Below are 19866 nucleotides of genomic sequence, written 5' to 3'. Positions count from 1 at the left end.
GTGTTTTAATCTTACGGTTGCATGCTTATAACTGAGTGTTTTGTTTATGTTTAATATGAGAATTAGTGGCATCTAGGAAATAATAATGGCTTTACTCTTCATGATTTGTTGTGCTTACTGCTTTAGTTTAACTGCTCTGTCTATCCATGAAACAGGTTGCCAATGAGAAATTTTAATTTAACTGACACATCGGAATTAAAGGCTCCTAATTTTATTAACAAAATGAGGGTGAGAGAGAAGACAAAGACTGAATTTTATGGTGGTGTTAAGTGAATCAGTGGTAAACCATAAACCTGTTTCATCTTTGTCAATTTGGGATCCATAACCGTGATGTAGAGTTGTTATTTGTTTTGTGCAAGAGACTTTGCTCAGTGTATCATAGCTTGTGTTTTCACGTGGCAGAATGGAAGAATTCCATAGCTTAATATTTCTGATCCATAATGTGTGAAATTTCAAAGGTTATGTTTCATTACATGAGTTTCAGAATGTAGACTTGACATTTATGGAACAAGTAGAAATCTGGGACAATGCTGCTTAATGCAACCAAGTGTTACATGTCTTTGTTGATAATAACTTAATTTTTAACATTCTCAGCATGTCACGCATTTAAGCTCAAATGAAAGTGGTTTTCTGCATTAATGGTTTATCTTTGTGCTCCATTTTTTCATTCTGAGTTGAAAAGATGTGGGAAAGAAAAACAATAAAAATTGCTGAGCAGCAGTAAAAATCAGAACACAGAGGCTGACATTTTGCTTCTGGTGCTCTTTTGGGGAGGTATTTTGCCCCCATCTCCAGTTACCTTTTACTTTATATTGTTTTCTTTCATTCCTGCTTGAAAGATGACTTTATCAGTTTTTACTGAGGACAGTCAACCATTGTGTCACATGCGTGAAGAAGTCTTTCCTGTGTTAAGATGAACAAAACATGAAATTATTATTCTTATGAGCATATAATGGCATTCATGAAACCTCCAAAATGCTGCTGTACTCCAGTAGGGATAGAAACTCCCTGAAAAAAGAAGGAATCTTGCTCTTGTCACCTCTTTATTAAAAAAAAAAAACACTTGGAATTAGAAGTTCACTGTTAATTTCATGGTATTTTTCTTTTGCCATCTATCTTCAGAGTTTGTTTTCTTAATTCTCATCTTTTTATTTTATTTTGAATTCTTCGGATGAAAATGGATTGGTAGTTTACTTAAAGATTTTGGCAATAAAAATAACTTCATTAAACCAAATAATTATGCCAAGCACTGTATAATGACCATGGCAGTGTTATTCAACAGATGGTCACAGGTTCATTTTTATGAATGGGAATACTGGGAATTCTCCATACTCATTATGTGCGAGAGATTCACAGATGTCCTTTGCAAATCTACTTGTGAAAGGCTGGATGTAAGTATTATATTTTGGTGGTAATTTTAAGAGAGCTTGTAATGTTTTAACTTGTATATTACATGGACTTTAATTTCCTTTCTTTTTTAAATTTATTTGTTGTACAAATAAGATGGTAGTAACATCTTACAGAATACTTCAACAGGGATCAGTTCTAGGTATTTAAATCGTGCAGCTTTTTTAACTCAAGCATTTAGCATGAAGTGATTGATGCATTTGAAATGTAAGCATAGAGTCTCAGTAAAGAAAAATATTCTTTATGTAAGCTATCATATGTACTGCATGTGTTTTTCTCTAATTTTCTATAGTGAAAATGACACCTTACCACTTGGTAAAATCATCATCTGTTTCTTGCAGTTCTGTAGGAAGTCCAGCTAGGAATTTATATATCTCTAAATATGGATGAGATGCAAAGGGCTGTGTCGGTAAAATATGACAATGTAGTATGTGTTAGTTACTGTTTCCATATTTACAGTGAGATCTGGAACCATTTTTCCATGGAATAAGTTAAAACATTTCTCATTTTCTTCTGTGCTAGTTATAAATTTGATTTATTTGGTCGTGGTGACTAGGAAAGCACTAAATTAGCTTGGCGCACTAAAAGCTCACTATAGCAGGCATTTGGTGCATGTTTCATTTGAGGTAATCTCATTGACTTCCCAGCTAAGTAGAATTAATCTTGGGTTACAAGATTCTTGTCTTATCCTACAGTAGTCTTGTATTCTAAAATGAATATCCCTCAGGCTAGGTGTAGAGAAGTCATATATTTGTCCTCAGCAGACACGACAGAGATTGTCCTTCGTTTATACTTAACTCCTTCTAGTGTTTGGCTTCCCTTGTAACTGGGTATCAGTCAGCAGTTTCTCCCACTACTGGGTTGCGCCTAGTGTTGTCTAGTAAAGACTTGTCTGTCCAAAATTTCAGATCCTGCGGCTTCAAATTCAGAGGAGAATTTAGCACAAAATTGTTGTGATTGGCTGGACATATTATAACAAGAATGTCTGTGCAGCATCTCAGCCATCTCTTTACCCTGCAAATCATATGTTAGATTATTTACTTGATATCTTTGTACCCTCTTCCCCTGTCTCATATCTTTCATTTGACGAATGAAAAGACAGGCATGGGGAAGATTATGTGTCTATTCTCTGTACACAGGGTAATTCATTGGTAATTTATTAACTTTGTGTTAAAAGTTTTACTTATATTTAATGTCCACATTGTGAGGGGGTTGGGTTTTGGGGCCCTATTGGGATTGGGTTTTTTTTGTTCTACAGCCTGTCGTTCAGGTGTGTGTAGCTTTACTGTCAGCTTGATATTCAGACTTGGGCCCTTTATGGTAATCAGTTCCTTGAACTGTTAAACTAGAGGAGCTGGGGAAGGGACTGGCAGTGAATCAGTGTATGTTAGGGAAAAAGAAACCCTGAAAAACAGATGTTTGCCAAAGGGAAATGGTGTCTTTAAGGTTTGTGCTTGACCCTCACATACAGAGGTGCTTATCCTGTAGCTCAAGAAGTGTGCTATGCCTCAAAGTAAATAGTTTTTTGTCTGCTCCCAGCTGTATTTCCTCATCTAACAGTCCAGGGTTAGTCTTGCATTAGTGCTCCATGGGCATGAGTTGGCCTGTGCTTCTTGCAAACGCCAGATCAGTTGCATAAATGTGTGCTTTAGGACCACGGGGCCTGCCAGTAAGAGAAAAGGTAAGTGGTGCTCCTGACAAATACTGGGTACCACTGTCCTCACTCCAGCAGCACGTGTGTCACCTGAGGTGTACAAACACTGCGTGCCCGTCACTGGTGTTAGACACACTGTTGGTTCCTCTCTCTCCTTCATGGGAGTTCAGTCTAAGCACTGAGAATCGATTGCAAGGCTGGACAAAGAATCTGCGTTTGCCGCAGTGGCTGTATAAATCGTTAAAATGGTGTTTCTGTATGGATGCTAGCGGCAAGGTTATGGAACCTTGGTAGTGGTAGTAGTTGTCTTGGAAAGTCAGAAGGAGAGGAGAAAGAACATGGAGCATTGTTTGGGCTCTAACCATTTGCCTTGGGTGGAGGAAATGAGGATGACATGAGGCAAATTTGACTGTGGGGTACCATGATACGAAGTTTGGGTTATGGTTACATTGTTGTATTGGTAGTGCAGACATTGCCAGTCTTTTCAGTTAATTTTTAGTGAACTGTTTTCCACTATCTCCGTAGTATTACTGTTAATTAAGAATCACCTGATTTGACACTTAGGTTTGCAGGGTAATTTTTGGAATTTTGAGGAATTTCTGAGAAATGTTAACACTTTAGAATTTTCTGTCCACAAATCTGGCTGTGCTTGCTCGATACCAGTATGAATTTTCTGTCTCAAAAATGTTTGAAGTATAGGCTGTTCTTTATGGCTTTCTGCTGCTTCTTTGGTTCAGTGCAGATCTGACCAGCTCCTTCTCTTTGTTTGATTTCAAGTATTCTAATTTGCTTTTTATTGCACAGTGCTTACGTGTCTTTTAAGAAGTATAATAAAATGGGTTAATCCGTGAAATAGCTTCTATGTAGCCTGGTGTATTTTACATTGTGTAGAGTGTTTTTTAGAGGAATAGACCAATATTGATTTCTTTCTTCTCAGAGGTTTTTTTTCCTATTATTTAGCTATGTGAACAATTTGGAAAGGTATTACAATCCATTAAAGTTACAGACTTAAATCTCATAGGACATGAGTCATTCATGCTCATAAACCTATAGGGATAATTCATATCAAATATATTCTTTGTTGATATGGTATTACTTTAATAAATCCCCCTAGTTCATAACACAAATCACAATTGCAAAAATAGAGTGCACAGTAAGAATGGAGAAAAATAGACAGGAGGCTTGGAGGGAGCTGTATTAAGCCCAGCCCATTCTGATTAATTCCAGAATTTTAATGCTTGCAGATGTATTATATGGCAGGTATTCATATTTGTATGTTTTAAGACCTTTTGAATGAGATATCATTTTCCACATAAAACAGTCCGATGGATATTTGCTATTTCTAATCTGTAGATATTCTATATTGCATTATCAGCCCTGTATTCAATACATTTATGAAACACAAAGCAATACCATTTGTAGAGATTTATTCGTGTATCATTTTTCCCCAGATTTGCCAGAACACCATCATGTTCGTGTTCTGAAGGTTAATGCCCAAAGTCAAACAGACAGAAGCCAAATGCTGCAAGGTTTCCAAGATTAGGACTGACTCCCTTCACGAAAATAAATGATTCCTGCCATGTTCAGTGATTTTGTGCAGCACTACTCACGGCTGAGTGAGTGCATCAATACTGTAGTCCTTACATGCTGTACATACTGATGACACTCTGTGTTAACTTGATTGACTGAGCAGTATACTGGAGAGGATGCACCTGCGAGAGATGTGCAGACATATATATTTTTGTTCTGGTTTTCAAACATTTTGGGTTTACTTTTTTTTTTTTGGAAGTCTTAGTTTCACGTTTCATGGGTTATCACGTTGTGCTGTTAAGGTAGAGCAAACAGTTATGTGCTTCTTTGTTGTCAAAACTGGATTGGAAAATGATCTAAGGTGCATCTTCTTTCTCTATTAAAAAAAAAGGAACAAAAGCCTGATTTTGTATTTTAAAAGAAAATGACATAAAGAGGACAAGTGTGAAGTCTGGCAAGTCAGTAGCTGTGTAAATTATGCTTATTTTAAGGGATTCAGTTTAATGGTAGAGAAATGTCATGTGTAATTCACTTACATGCATTATTTTTTGCTACAGTTTTACGTTTTGTTATCGTTTTTGTAGGCTTTGAGACAACAGCAGAAAAGAAGAAATGGAGTCTCAATGATGGTAAACAAGACTGTTCCTCGTGTTGTTTTGACACCATTAAAGGTGTCCGATGAGCAGTCGGATTCACCTTCAGGTAAATAGCTAAAGAACAGTTTGCCAGATCAGCTCTAGTCACAGAGCCTTCCTCTGAATCAGATGTGTAGCATACGGAATTTGGAATTGCTGAAATAATGTTTCCACTGGGTGGCTTTGTTTAACGTCTTTATTTCTTTATCAAGACTTGTGTCTCAAGGATGGAGATTTTTCTTTAGTAAAGGACTGAAGGCACACAGTAAAATGACAATTGGTAATAGCAGGAGCTTTAAAGGAATGCAAAGTAACATTTTGTTTGGCTCTGGAGCTCTAATGGAGGACCACATGCTGGTATTCAATGCCATAAAAAGAGGAGGGGGGGAGAAAGGCAAGCTTCTCTGTGAATGTGAATTTGTGTCTCAGTTCTGCATTGCAATACTCAAATCCTTTTGTTAGCTTTTCTTCTTCTTATACCATGCTTATCACTGCAGCATAACCTTGACCTTTAGCTCTGGTGGTTAAGTTGCTCATTTTAAGAGATTTCTGTGTCTATGTTTAACAGAAATTGACAATTGTATTTCCAAACATATTTTTTCTTTAAATAGTTCTTCAAAAAGAAATGGTCTTTTTTCAGCCTTAGGTTGCTTTATTGCCCCATAACTTAAGGTTAAAATATTTTTAAACATATCTCCTGGGCATTATAGAACTATGTTATTTTTATTAGATCACTGAACATTTTTATTGACTGCAGTGTTCAGTAAACTTTAGTTTTTCAGCATTTAATTGATTTATTGGGCTTTTACTTCCAATACCTCTGATGAGGAGGAATTGTGTTCTGACCAGAAAAATGCATTTCCTTTCAGCAAGAAGATGTCGATTTTTTTAAAAATCCTAATTATTTTTGTTTACGGTGTTGGGGGTGCTGAGGGGATTGTTAGTAAAAGTGCAAAAAGCATCATATTTGAGGGATTTTACTTTTTTCAAAGGATCAGAATCTAAAAATGGTGAAGCAGATGGTTCTGATAAAGAGATGAAACATGGGCAAAAGTCTCCAACTGGAAAGCAAACAAGCCAGCACTTAAAGAGATTAAAAAAATCTGGTTTAGGTGAGTAGGAGTAAAATAAATGTCTTACTTGTAATACTGATATTTTTCTAAACTCTGTGTTCTCTTGGAAAGTTTTATTTTTCTGTTTACCTGTCCCTTTTTCAAACTCAGCAGCTGACCCTTTCTCAAGAAGACATCTTTTTGTCTACCTGGAAAATCCATGATCAGTTCAGGGGTTTTTTTGTCCTCAGTGGTTGCTTTTTAAAGTTTGACAGACTTAAGCAACTGCAGGCAGAGAGGTGATTTAGCAATTAGACTCTGATTGTTACGTAATGATTTTTTGGGGGGTGGAGTGGTGTGTAACAGATATTCTTTCTTCATGGTGAATTTGCATGCCTAATGTGCAATTTATTCCCAGAGATAGTAGCATATTTGCTTGCATGCTTGCCCGATTAGAAGTTAACATTCTCTTTTCTTCATTTGCATTATTGCACATCATACAGAGATTTGGCATAGAAGTTTTGGTTGGTTCTCCTTGGTTGATTTAGTTCTTCAGTTGGATCTGTAACTATTTCGAAGCTATATCTCTTGAGGTGGTAGATACAGTTTCTGGTTTTATTTTCTGTGGGTTTTTTAGTGAGGTTCATGGATCATGTTCTGTAATTAACAGAATTTTCGCTGAAGATATGCTTAGAGTAAATTCTCAGTCTCCATGTGATAGGCAGATTTTCCTGCTCTGCATGAAATTTAATTGCAAAAGTTCCCTAGGGAGCACAAAATGTAGTGTTCACTAAGACTCTTGCCTCTGCTTAAGTGAAGTCAAGCAATGACATAACTGTTTCTTTATCTTTACAAAGTACTTTTTGCATTCAGCAGGATGCTGAATCATTTAGAGAAGTATTTTGCAATGTGGCCATGCTGAAAAAGATAACAAACAAGCTTTTTGTAGTGGTTAAATCCTAGAAGTTATTTTATGTCTATCTTTGTGGGGATAAGATTGTTCTTCTTTGTTAATCATCCAGCCTAGTCCTATTTTTATATATAATAATCCTGTAAAATAGCTCCAAGGCACTTTACTTCATAAATGCCATAGGAGAGTTGTTAAATGTGCTATTACCAGTTCTGGGCAGTGTAACCTATAAGTCTTATTGTATCACAGCCTCCCATAAAAGTGTACTCTGGTTTCATACATGATCTTTCTGCAGATTATCAATCAGTCTCATGTGGATAGCTAGTTCTCTATGTGTTATTATTCAAAATAGGTAATACTCCTTCAGTATTAAAACAGTTTTTGCTATGTAAAGTTGCATTCAATGTTAGATGATTTCCTGTAATTTTTCTCTACATTTAAGACTGAGACACATAATTTCAAGTATACATTCCTCCTCATCTTCACATATGACATCAACTGTTGGCTGCTGATATCAAATGAATTCATTAGGGGTTTTTTGGTGGATTTTGGAAAATAAATCTACTGGACTTTTGGGACACCACGCATGGAGTGCAGGAATTTTGTATAAGATTTAAGAGTTTCTGTTCTTGTACCTGCTGAAATGTTTCCCTCATGACACAACATTTCTTGGGATGCTAAAAGTGCAGTTGAACAGCAGCTTAGAGAAAGGGTCCAGGGTCCTATATAGTGCACAATTCAGGTCCAGATACTGTTTGATTGTCTGAAACTCTGCTGATCTGCTGAACATTCACTGCATGTTGGGTTTGGTAGACTTTCTGAGCTCTGATTAAATATGATTGCTTTTTTCTTCCCTTTTGGTTAACAGATTCTGCCAACTGTGTGATTTCTGTCCTTTTTCTGTTCTCGTTTTTATTCCTTTATGTAGAACCATGGTGCTTCCATCTCCTTGTGGTTAATTCTTTATGTTGAAGACTAAACTCTTACTTTCCAAGGCTGCAAGCCTGACTTTCTCTCTTGTCTTACAGCTTCTGTTTCTGATCTGGACAGTGATACCCCTGAACTATATAAGGATTCAAAATGTCTTTCTCTGTGGAAAACAACATAAAAAAATATTAGCACATGTTTTATCATAAACTCTTCTCAGAGCTATGATTAGTGATGCAGTAGTGTCATACTTCTATGCTCTCAAACTTGGGACCTGCTATACAGATCCTAAATTAGCTATAGGAAGAGTCCAGGAGAGAGAATTTGTTGTTCTTCTGAACAGATTTTGAGGTTGGTTTTTTTTTAAGACTGTGGTGGTCATCCACAGTTTGCTACTGGCCTAGAAGCAATACATACCTTTCTTCCAGAAGCTGATAAAACCTCCACAGTATTCTGTCAGTGATAGCAGGTCAAATAAATCAGAAAATGTAGGTTTGACTCTTTGTCTTAGTCTTTTCATGCTATGAGAATATGTGCTACTGGAAGATGTTACTGATTTTGCAGTCATGTATCTTATTTCAGTTTGGATTATCTCTGCGTGTATGCCTTCCCATAGGATTTGAAGCGCTAGCTGGGGAAAATGTTACTCTAATTTGGAGTTGCTTAGAAGATGGGGATATGTATTTTGGATTGATTAAAGAAGAGAATATACATACGGACATTAAAATTCAGTACATCATACAACTTGTGTTATGCTCGGGGACTGTGTTCTTTTTACATTTATATTTAGTGGGTGGAACAGATGGTGAGGATAGTTTATTGTGATGCTTTCATGAAAATGGGCATTTCTTCCATGCAATTGTCCTGTATAACAGGGCATTCATTTGTTGGTTATGGAGTCCTTGCTGTACTGAAATAGAGTATGTTAGAAATATGTGTTGGAAAAGGTTATCCTGTGCTGAGTGCAAAGTAGTCCTTGTCTCATTCAGTTACTATCAGCTGCTGAAAAATAAAATAAAATCACAAGAATGTTTACAGGAGGCTGTGACTGAAGTTGAACTTTTAGTATTTACAAATCTTCATTTTCTTGCATATGTATATTTTGTAGTTACAGACTTTCAAGGAAGAGACCACCATAGGTCCTCTAGGAAATCTAAAGCATAATTGCATTCTTTCTATTAATGTTAACTGTTAAGTAGCTTGTAGCATTTGAGACATATCTAATAATCAGTATGCCCAAATTTTCTCATTTTTAAAACATATTTATTCTTCTTTATATGTCAGTTTTAATTGTTGCTGAGAGGTCCTATGTAAATGCCAAATGCCATCAATTCATCATGGCAGTGGAATAGTATTTTAATCACTTTTTTTAGAGATTCTGATGCAGTCTGTGTTTTCTATAGTTCAGGCCCCTCTTATAACATTTTTGAAGTGTTTGGAAGTACAACAGACTGAAACCTGAAGAAATTTCCTGGGAGGGATTAGAAGCTTTTGAGTTTTTCCAGCTACTTGGACTTTGATATGTTAAGACTTAGCGGAAAAAAAAGGATTGTAGCAGTATATAAATACCTTGAAGCAGGTAGCTCTTCAAGAAGCTTTAAAAAGTATCTTCTAAATATTTTCCTAGAGATGCTAACAGAATCAGACCAGACAGGAATCTCCAGTGGTCGTCCAATTTGTTTATCAGTCATAGATCAAAATCAGATATGCATCTGTCCTTACTGGCAGGTATTTGTCTAACATATTCTTAGAAGATTTTCACTGGTGGGACTGTAGTACCTCCCTATGGATCTAATCCAGCATCTCCTTGTTCTTAGTGGTTGAAAGCTTTCTTTTCCCAGTATCTTAATTCTGTAAGATATGTTTCTTACTGTGCAAGAGTTTAAGCTGATAGCTCTTCCATCCACTGTGTAAAGCAAGAAGGCATTATTCTGTAGTGCTGTGCATGAGCCATATGACTATTTATTTCCCTTTCCCTCTGCTGAGTCTTTATCTTACTCCCAGGTTTGTATCATTCCTCACGTATCCTGTTTACTAATGTCACAATTCCTGCTGCTGCATTCTGTGTGTTGATCGTTTTTGATCATCAATTCTTAGGAAAATTCTGAAAAAGGGTTTTTGTTTTTTGTTGTTAATGTTTTCAGACATTAACATATTAAATATTCTCATCTCTTTGATCAGTCTCTATTGACACAGGTAGTTTCAGCAGGTGCAATGGGAGAAGTTGTGTAGGCCACAGGACACTGCTGATGGCAAAAGAGAAGCTGTCCATAATGATTGATTCACATCAACCTCATCAAGCAGCCTTTTGCTTGAAAATAGGTGCTTATGTAATTATTGTTGACGACATGACAGGATTATTTTCTGCAGCAGTTGAGTTGAGTTGGTCTCGAGCTGGAAGTAAGAATATGTCAGCTGTGATGCTGACTGGAACATAAGAGGTCAAGAGACAAATGCATTTTGTCTCTTGAATATAAAATAAAAAGATTTTGTGTGTAAGAGACAAATATAAAATATTTGTTATTATACAAATATAAATACAAATATAAAAGCTGTTAAGACACCTAGAAAAGACACTGTTACCCTCCTCAGAGTACCATTTCTCTAGAGCTTATTGTATTATACAATAAAAGCTAAAAACTTAAAAAGAAGACTTGTTCCTACTCTCTTCCTTTTTTTATGTTTAAAGTTATTTCTGTTTATTTACTCCAGGACATTTGAAATGGACCAAAGCTGAGGATATTGACATAGAAACACCTGGATCTATTCTAGTGAACACTAACCTGAGGGCTTTAATAAATAAACACACCTTTGCTTCTTTACCTCAGCATTTTCAACAATACCTCCTGCTTTTGCTTCCAGAAGTAGACAGGCAGGTAAGTAGCATCATACAATATTTCTGTTTTTAATGAGACCTTTTTACAGTGTGTTTGCATAGGCTGGTTTGACTGACTAAGAATTGTTCCAGGAAAGAATTAGAAAGTCTCCATATTTTCTTAGGTGAAACTGTTAGATGTAGAATGACTGTAAAGTTTATCTGTGAAAACCAGCTCCTGCTTCTTTGCTTCCTGAAAACTCTGCAGCTCCCTGATTTGTCTGAATGGAAACTGGGCAGCAAATCTTTCAAACCTGCCAAATCACTTAATTAGCTTTTTTACCTATGGTGTTGAAGATAAACTTCTCATTCTCAAGACTCTCTTTATTTTGAGTCTCTTTTCACTTGTGATCTTCCTTGGTGCTCTGCCAGCAATGTCCAAATCAGTATTGGTTCTGTTTCTTCTCCTGCTCTTCACCTTTTACACAAGCCCACGTGTAAAAGCTCTCTCAGCTCCAGCGCAGTGAATCCACTCATTCACACCTTTTATAAGGAGTATCTTCTCCAGAGCTCATGGCTATGTGCTCAGATCTGTTGAGGAGAATGATTTGGAGAGTAACAGGCTGGAAAGAAAATTTCAATGTCATGATCTTTCCTACAATGTCTGGTCCTTCCTGCATTTGTTGGTCAGATTGCGGGGTTTCTTAGAGTGAGGAAAAAAAGTCTTTCCAGCATGTCACTAGTTAAAATAGAAAAGAGATTTCATTTACTCACTTCCCTCACTTAGGGATTCAGTCTTACCAGTTTCAGTGGGGAATACCCATGCACTTAATTCAGACTCATTAACTTACCCAAAGAGGGCACTATATTTTTTGCAGATGGTCCCTCTTTTAATATAGTAACTAGAGAATGCAGATCACTTAAATGAGTAATTAAAACCTGCATCTTAAATCAGTATTTCATTTCAGTATTGCAGGTTTTATTTCTTAAACTGTTAGTAGTTAGTCTACCACTAAAGCAGGGAGAGGAACTGCAGTATGATGCAAAAAGATAAAGAAAAATTGAATTGATGTACATTTACTTAGCCACTTACCAAATTAGATACTGTATGTTATGGACCATAATTCTGCATTTAATAACAGAATGCTTAAGAAAGAACATCAGGAAGAGATCCATAGGAGAAACAATAGAAATGTGTTTATTCTCAAGCTCCCACAGTGCAGTCAAAGTCAATATTGACAAGTTTTAAGAAAACTTTTTTCCCTGCTGTCAAATAGATTTTAACTTTGTGCCCAGCAAATACTTTTGTCATAGTTTTGATTTTTTGTTCTCTTTCTAGTTAATTCAACAGAAAAGATTAAAAAAAGTACTAGGTAAAATCATGTTTTCTCTCCAGCCATCAAAGACCCAATGTTCATAAATTATATTTCAAGTATGGGGCCTTTATTTAGAAGTTTTTTACTTTAAAATTTATTTTTAAAAATGGAGTATGTACAACTGACAAGCCACTTGCCTTCTTATCAGTGTTCTTACAGCAGAGTTTTTTTGGCAAGAAAATCAAGAGAAAGTTTGTTGAATTTAAACATGCCTCTCTAGTTAAAAGCAGTGCATGGTTTTTTTAACTTTTATTTCCAAAAGCATTCACATAATGCATATAATATGTTCTTTCAGAGGCCCAACACTACATAATTGGACACTTTTACTTCACAAGCAAATGTTGTGATGAGACATTTGCAGGTCTGTCATTCTGTCTGTCATCTTCTCACAGTATTCTGTGGATTTGTGTAGAATACCAGGATTTCACCTGCATTTGGAAGGCAAGAGTCACCAGTCATCTCTTGAAGTTTAGTGGAAGTTTTTGGCCTCTAAGTGTGAAAGTTTGAATTTTTTTTTTCCAGTGGAGAGTGGAATAACCCTAACCCCTCACTTTGCCAAAGTCTTAGCAGAGAAAGAAATGCATCTCTTTTCTTGGTATCTGAGAATATGTCCTTGGCTATCCCTGAAGTGTGGCATCCCAGGCACAGACTTATGAAAGCAATTGAACTGATGTTCTTTTCCTTCCTGTGGCAAGTGGAAATGCCAGTGTAGTGCTCAAGGATCAAATAAAAGGAGAGAGAATTTTAGCCAGGGAGCTCTGGTGGAAGTCTCTGCTGTTTGTCACTCTGACTGAACAAGGCAAGGGTATTCGGTTTTCCTCCTTTATCTAAATCAAATGGGGCATCAGGCAAACAAAAATGGTGCAACACTATTCTTTGAGTTAGCTGCACATCTCTGGGGGTTCCATTTTATTGTTTTATGTTGTCCTTTCCTTGATTCGTCTGAAAATTCTTATTTCTGCTCTTCTGGCTCAGAAGTGTCTGTGTGCTGCTTTGCAGTTGGTTGCTGTTGTCTTCCCCAGAGAAAGCTGTGTTTCTGTGTTGCCATGTGGATATAGTATGTGAAGTACTGTAATAAATGGCACCATAAAAATGTAATAGAGTTATGCTATTTGTATATATATAGTGATCTGTGAAATAAATTACTAATGAAGTGCAGTCTCATTTAGGCTTTATTACTACTCCACATAGAAAAACCTCTTGATGAATGATTCTTTGTCATTTCTGTCATAAACACCATTTTTCTGGGTGGTATAACTCCACCTCCTTAAATCATACTCAGCCAAAACTTGTCATGCATGTGTCAGTTTGAATAAGCATTTTTAGAAACTATTAGTTAAGGGAGTTGAGGTTTTCTGGGTTTTTGTGTGCAAGTGTTTATTATAAATAAATGACTTATATCTCAACCTTGGTTAGTCTAATGTGTTCAAGAAAGGTTCAGGGACAAGTTAGAAGCTTATTGGGATGCGTTTTCTGATCTTTCGTTTTCAAGTTTTGTGGTTGCTATCAGGAAGCTATTGGAGCCCATGAAAGAGAAAGCCTTAGGAAAGATATCCCAGTATGGAAGAAGGTGTGAACAACTTCTTGCTGTCCTTTTTCCTACTCCAGCTAGATTTTTGGCAAAGTGGAATAGAATAATTGCCCTTTTTTTCCCTTGGGAAAAGATAAACTGTATCATGATTTATAATCACAACTTACATTGATTTCAGCCTGCATTTTCGTTTAAATTTTATTTCAGTAGCAATGAGGCCTTGTGTAATTTTCTATATTCAAAAAGTCTATGAAATAAATTGGAGCAAGTTGGCAGTTATGGTAGATGCATTTTGTCAGGGATTTTATTTGTTTTGGTTGGGTTCAGAAGGAATAAGTATGTAGATGTTGTTCAAATCATAGAAATATAGAATATCTTGAGTTGAAAGGGACCCATGAGGATCATCCAGTCAAGCTTCTCACCCTGCACAGGACAGCCCCAAGAATCACACCGTGTGCATTGTCCAAACACTTCTTGAGCTCTGTCAGGATGGTGCTGTGACCACTTCCCAGTGCTCAATCACCCTCTTGGGGAAGAACATTTTTCTGATATCCAACCTAAATCTCCCCTGACACGACTTCAGGCCATTCCCTCAGGTCCTGTCACTGATCACCGCCGAGAAGATTTGAGAAGTGCCTGAGAAGCAGCTATGTCCCAAACTTGTCTGCTTAGCAGACTGCTCCAAAATCTTGCATCACTGGATGCCAGGAACCTCATGACTGAAATCTGAACATCCACAGTTTCAGCTCTTCCTTAATCTGTATGGATTCAAAGAGTCAAAATTCTTGAAGCTCAGCTGATGTAGAAGCCTGTTGGGTGGTTCCCTGGAAGACCTATATGACTGAGCTGGAAATGCAGAAAATGTACAGGTATAGAAACTATATGGAAAGAAAAGTCTCTGCACAAGAGGTTTCAGTTATCACAAATTCCAGCAAAGTATTTTGCTTTACAGCTCTAATTAGAACATTCTACAGCTAAAGAAGAATGGATTTTTCATCAAATACATATTTCTGACATTGATACATCAATCTGATAATTACATGTGACAGAAGCTTTCTTGACCGCCTCTCAACACATACTCATCTTCAAAGCAGGAAGTTCTCTCCATATCTAGATTGCTGTATGGCATCAATGAGTCTTTAAATATTATTTAAACAATACATATTGTGCAAGGATGAGTAACAGTCCTGTACAACGGGTTGCTGAAAATGAATGGCAGTTGGCAATGTTGTGTCTACACCAGCTTTCCTTGTTGGTGCTTCTGGAAAGTCAAATTTCTGCTCTTAACACTGGGGTATGGACAAAAGGGAGGGGAACACACCCACCTACTTAGCTTCCAAGAGGAGAAGTGTAGCATTATCTGAAGAGTAGCAGAAAGCTGACATGATTTTACTAATCCATAGAGAGCTAAACAAAATGTTCTTTCCTGAATGCTCTGAAAAAAAGTGTGTCTTTCCAGACTCTGTGACTGCTTAACACCTTTCTCATCTTTGAGAATTTAACTCTCTTGCATTTTTCTATTCTGGTAATGTTGGGCTCTTTTGAGTCTCTTGTGATTTGCACCTGCCCCACCCTTTCACATAAGATGTGAATTTCTTTCTACAAAAATACTTCAAAGCCACCTCAGACCTGTGTGTTTGGTAGCACTTTCATTTTATCAGACTAAATCTATTCAGGAGGAACATTTAAAGTAGTAGAGGGAAGCCCAGTAATATTTATATCTTGTCTCAGCTTTATTTGTTTAATGAAAGAAATTTAGCAATTATCTTTTATCTACAGTTTATAGGTAGTCAAGTCAGTTACTTAAATTAAAAACTTCAGTATTCTTAAAGAATTACTTAGGTCATGTAGTATTGCAGAAGGACCTGTGAATATTTCAGGTTTGTAGCAGGTCAGTCTACTAAAAAGGAAAGTATGATGTACAACTCAAAGGATTCTGGAATAGGTCAAAACCCACCTTATTCTTTTTCTTTTGATTTCTAAATCAGAAAATCCCAAAATGATTGCTATCCCTTGGGTCAATGCTAGTACTGCTATGCAGTCATATCACAGCATCTTTTTATTTTAAGGTCAGTGTAGGTTCTGTGTTTCTGTCTTGGCCTGTTCATTTTAGGTTGGTGCGGTTTGAATCTGTCACCTTGTAAAGATTCCTTCTCAGCTTGCATTGAGAAAAGGCACAGGGTTATGTCAGTGATTTACTCTGTTCCATTTAAAATAATAAGTAATTTTGGGGAAGGTTATCTGCAGAATTCCAATTCAAACCTCCTTGTTTTCATGCAGTATGAATCAGCTTAATTTCTGTTCCTACAATTTGAGCAATGAAAGCAAAAGGTAACCATTGTTTGTGATGTGCACAAATTACTCCTACAACCAAGCACATCAGTTGGAATTCTGTGGTGGAGAGTGGGTAATGAATAATAAAAAATATTCTTTTACTTGTAAAAGACAAGAAGAGAAGTCTGGTATCTGATATTCTGAACACTTAGTATTTAGTATGTATCTTACTGTATATTAGTAGAAGAGAGTAAGTGGAGCTTGATTTCCACAGTTTGTTTCTTGTAGCAATGTAACCATCTCCCTGCTTGTTTTATTAATGTCATCAGTGCTTGAGGTTTATATTTGCCATTGGATTTTTGCAGAATTGCCTTTATAAAAAGACCAACTGCAGAAATTAGTGCTGTGTGTATTATTTGCTTCCAGGTTTATTTTATGTTTCTCTGTGTGGAATTATTGTGTAGTGGTAGTTAAATGGTTACCTTATCTTACTTAGCTGCCTTTTTTGCTGATATTACAACCTTTTAGCTGTGTCCTTTTCCATTCTCTATCATCAGTGGCTTTCAAATATTTATTATATGTTCCTATAAATGTTTGAGTTTTACACTGAAATAGTTTTAGGGTTATGACAAAAGCATTTAGTTCAGAGGAGAAAACATTTGCAATTGAAGGTTAAATGTAACATATGTCATCTGCACCTAAGCAGATTTAAAAAGCTGTTAAATTGGCACCCCTGTGTGTGCAGTAATTGAAGGTCATTTTATGTCACATTTCTCCCTTTAGCTGACATTTTTTCTTCCGTTTTACCGGTTGATGTGGACAGCATGGAGTTGCTGTAATGTGCGTTATTTGTACAGCTTTATTAGGGTAGTTTTAATACAGATATCTTACAGAGTAGATATATCAAGAAATTCCAAAGATTTAAGCTGCATTTTCAATAAGATTCTAGGTCTGATCCCTGAGCTGAGCTAGCCAAGGGTTTTCACACAGGTTACTACCCTCAGCTGGCCTTCTGTCCTTATGCTGGAAGTTAATTTCATTTTACCTAACACACCTGTATGGATGGTGCATGTGTGTATTTCACAGTCGTGTATTACCAACAAACATCAGTTTCACTTTATGTGAGTTGAAAGCTGTAGCATTTTACTTCAAAATCCCAGTTGTCTTTAGCTACAAGAAAGCTACTCTTTCAGCTTCCCTAGGCAGTCCAGAAAGGCTCACTGCAATTGCATTGCAATCTGGCTGCTCTGATTGATGTGGTAATGGAATTCTTGTTTGCTTGTTTGCAGTAATCCCTAGAGGTCCTCCTCAGTATCAGTATGTCTACATATGTGAATAGGAAGCTTTACATTTTTGATTAAGTGTCATGGTTTCATATTGCTGCAGGCTTGGTCACTGTATTTCAGAAGTGTGAATCAGTGTTTTCCACTCTGCCTGCATCCATGTTGTGGAAGTTCTTTTTTGATTTCTAAAGCCTAGTTACACTTGTCACACTTAAAACATGTCTCACCTTTAAGAACACATTTTGCAGCAGTGTTAGCTGAACTATTGCATTTGCTTTTGTCTGTAGCAAGGCTAACCTCAGTTGGAGCATCTAGTAGGATCTAGCGCCCTGAAAGCTAAAAAATACAAGATCCACAGCTATCTCCGCAGCATCCTTTCCCATAAGTCCTTCTGATGTGTGAGGGGCCCTTCACTCAAGATTGTTCTTCTGATGCAGACTAGTGAAGCTTTTGTTCCCCTCTTGTTCCCTTCAAGCAAGTTTTCTAAAGTTCAGTGCACAGCTGCTAGTGCTTAAAAAAAGAGGACCGTGTATGCAATGCAAGTTCCATTTATATTTGACAGAATTATTAGTACTTTAAAAAGGGAACTGGTAAAGCACCTCCCTTCCAGTGGGAAAGTAAGTGCCTCCCATAAGTGCCTTTTTAAAAGACTCTGCTAGGAGCTGTGTTACGAGAGTATAACTAATGTGTGGACATAAGTAGTAACGTATATGGGCACAAGAGACTGGTATGCTCAGTTATGTAGCTGTTAAGGATGCACTGCAGTACTGCAGTGGGTAGTGTTCAACTATGTCTCCCTTTCAAAGTGCTAATAATTACGTGATATGAGTTGGTCTGCAGTGCCTCCACTGTAGGGCTGCACTGGAATTAGATGGAGAACAGACATTCCTGACCGTTCTGAATCTGAAGACAGATGAGGGCTTGAAGCAGGATGTTGGATGCAGGTGCAGCAAAAGGAAGAGCAAGCAGAAGTGATCCATCCGTGCTTCTGCAGCACTCTCCCCCTCTTCACCCCTACTCCCACCCTGTCTCTGCTTCTTCCCTCACATTTCCCTCCCCTCACCTTTTCCCAACTTATTTGTGTGGCTTAAATACAAAAGAGGAAAAAAAAGTTGAGACTTTCTTCCTAATTATTTCAGAACATTACTATTCTTTGAATTATTTAATCTCAGATTTCCTTTAGCTTGTTCTCTCTTGTGTTAAGGACGTGCAGCCATTTTTTTTGCATAGAAAGGCAGTTTTTTCTAATGCCTAGAGAAAAGGGATTGGATGCAGGATTTTCATTTCTGACAGTCATCAAAAATGACTGACTAATTTTAGATGCCTGCATGTAACTTCCCCTCTCCTTCTGCTTCTTGGGTTCAAAGGTATATGTCTATAATTTTATTATTAAAAGCTAAGTGAATAGACCCTGTTGTTTATATTCCTTTTCCTGCACTGTCCACAAAATATGAACATTCTTGGATAATTTAATAATGTTTAACTTTCTCAGAGACTCTAGTCATCTTTCCTTAAACAAGTTCCATACATGCTTGCCTTGATCACAATCCATATATGCTTTTCTGCCTAAATTTCCCCCAGGCTTATATGCCTTTTCTAGTACCTTTATAAATACTTGCTTTTTTCTGTGTGTTCTGACATGCTTGGGGTCACTAATTACGGGAACTATGTATTAGAAAAAAGGGATTTAAACTGTTACTTCTAGAATTTGAATGCAGCTAGACAGTACTGCTTGCTGCATGTTCTAGGTTTTTTTTCTGGGTTTTGTTTCACTTTAAAACATGCTTTATCTTTTCATTTTGCCAGATTTATTACTTGCCTAAAATTCTTCATCTAATTTCTTGCATCTGAGCTCAAACAGATTGGATTCTATTGTCTTTTTTGACACTACAGTGTATTGGAATGAATATAGCTATCTCACTTGTCTTCTTGATTTAGACAAGGTCTGAATTAACAAGTCACATTTCATTTTGAAAACATATGTTTGCAATTCTTCGGTCTTACTCGGCATATTTCCCACTTTAGTGAAGATAGAGAAGGTCTTTGTTTCTTTCTCTAAAAGATGTTTCTTGCTTTTCTCCTCATGTCTGAAGCAATTATTCCTGTAGTAGTAGATATTTTCTTCTTCATCCTTTGATGTTTTACTTCTAAGTTTAATCTGGTTATTTTTTATCGAACTGAAGTAATACTCAGAATCACTTTCACCATCTGTCTCCAAAATCTGTCTTTTCATTTTGTATTTGGAGGCAGACTGTTCATGTTATGTCAGCAATGAGGTGGAAATGGCAAAGAGCTTTTCTTATAAGGCTTGATAACTTCATAATCAGAACTAAAGAAAATTAGCCATATTCTGGTTGATGTTACCCTTTACTGTGAAAAGATGAGATCCATGGAAGAGAACTGACACAGAGTAAACATGAACACCCAAGCTGAGGTACATTAGTATTGCTGAGAGAGTCATAGGTGCCTATC

The 19866-nt window shown here is 36.8% G+C and overlaps 1 protein-coding gene across 2 annotated transcripts in view; it reads left to right on the top strand.

Annotated features, from left to right (window-relative positions):
* The window catches only part of ASXL3 (ASXL transcriptional regulator 3), a 121649-nt gene that overhangs the window by 75162 nt on the left and 26621 nt on the right, over nt 1-19866 (top strand). For both annotated transcript variants that reach the window (XM_066181903.1, XM_066181912.1), the window contains 3 exons: nt 5176-5293; nt 6219-6338; nt 10828-10991. In XM_066181903.1, the coding sequence (XP_066038000.1) occupies nt 5176-5293; nt 6219-6338; nt 10828-10991 (402 nt within the window). The remainder of the gene's footprint in view (nt 1-5175; nt 5294-6218; nt 6339-10827; nt 10992-19866) is intronic.

Source organism: Chamaea fasciata, unplaced genomic scaffold (genome assembly GCF_029207755.1).
Source record: "Chamaea fasciata isolate MVZ Bird 193981 ecotype frontalis unplaced genomic scaffold, bChaFas1.0.hap1 SCAF_1, whole genome shotgun sequence".
NCBI classification, from domain to species: Eukaryota; Metazoa; Chordata; class Aves; order Passeriformes; family Sylviidae; genus Chamaea; species Chamaea fasciata.
Note: the sequence above shows the minus strand (reverse complement) of the source record. Positions and strands in the feature narration are given on the sequence as shown.